Here is a 1,535-nt window from a genome sequence, read left to right on the forward strand (position 1 = left end):
ATTATATTATTAAGGACTAATTTTTAGATTATGTTTGAGAAAAAATTTAATCTAATAAGATTAAGAAAATAGTAAATCGTAGTGAATTACTTAAAAGCATAAAACAACATTTTTAAGAAAATTTCCTAAAATATACTGTTATTGAAAATATTGTTATTTGTTAAATAATATTTGTTAAAATACGTGAACAATTTTTTCAATATAGATATTCTATATATGAGAATTGTATAATTATTAAAATTCAAGATATATGTATAGAGCAATAAATGAATGTGTCATTAAATACGACATTACATTTGTATTTGATAGTATATTATTATTACTGTAAAATATAAAATAATGTAATATATATCTTTATGCTACAAATCGCAAAAATCAATAAAGATGGAAAGAAGGAACAATAGTTGTACTTAATAATAATTAAGTATACTTATGCAATTGATAATTGAAAATTTTCTTATCAATCTGTGATATACTTATAACAGAGAGAGCAAGTACAATATATTATAAACTACATTATTTTTAAATAGTTCATTTTTGTTGAAAGAGTATTTAATAAGTGAATTATAAAAATTGTTTTATGCGATCGAAAGGAATGTGGCCAACTTTAATAATATTAAAATGTTAGGTCATACAAATTAAATATTGAAATTATAATTACAATATTTAAAATATTTGGTTCTATAAAATTTAATTATTCGAATTTTGAGAATAAAATTTTCTATTCGCAATTAAATTATACATTTATAACATAATATGACATATTAATTATAACATTATTCAATCATTTCAACAGCGTATTATAATATTATTGTAGATTTTCTTTTAATCTTTTGAATGTTATTTTATATAATTGTTGATAATTTATTGCATTGCTATCCTTTCAAAACGTGCATTTTTGCCTTGCGTGTTGCAGAAAACAACATGTCCGCTACGGAATCGTGCGATGATAATACGAGCCCAACACGCCGGCCGAGGTAAGAAAGTTTTGATGTAATTACGTATTACACGTTAATTATATCTGTGCTTTTAAAAACTGAAATAGGTCTATTTGTATTTCATTACGAGAAAGTGTAGTTTAATTCGTTTTGCCATCTCTTTCTCCATTTTGAATTCGGCTGCCACGATAATGAGAAAGCCATGAATTTCGTGGAAAGTATAACTTTTCCGAGGCACGTCAGTAATTAATTTAGTGTAAACGCAGCGGGATATTTAATCAGACGGCGAGTTAGCGGTTTCGTCTCCTTCTCTCTCTTTCTCTCTCCTAATTAAATAACAACTTGCCATGCATTAATTGTAATAATACGATTGTCCGAGCTTGGTGCGCGAGAACCGCGAGTTGTATGAGCGTGTAGATGATATACTTTCACTAAAGATACAGACTTCGCAATGGTCATTGCGGTAACGAAATGCCGCATTATATTATATCATCAGGAAAATGTGTCGCGGTTACATTTCCATTGAATTGATCCAATCTAGGAAGAGCAATTAAAATACAGCTTACCATATACAGCTTACATGATTGTATATATATA

General features: G+C 27.0%; 1 protein-coding gene across 1 annotated transcript in view; it reads left to right on the forward strand.

Annotated features, from left to right (window-relative positions):
* The first annotated feature begins 924 nt into the window (after window positions 1-924).
* Window positions 925-1,535, forward strand: part of LOC105622806 — a 27,982-nt gene continuing 27,371 nt past the window's right edge. The window contains exon 1 of the mRNA XM_012204220.1: window positions 925-977. Within this exon, the coding sequence (XP_012059610.1) occupies window positions 925-977 (53 nt within the window). The remainder of the gene's footprint in view (window positions 978-1,535) is intronic.

The sequence above is a fragment of the Atta cephalotes genome (genome assembly GCF_000143395.1).
Source record: "Atta cephalotes unplaced genomic scaffold scaffold00002, whole genome shotgun sequence".
NCBI classification, from domain to species: Eukaryota; Metazoa; Arthropoda; class Insecta; order Hymenoptera; family Formicidae; genus Atta; species Atta cephalotes.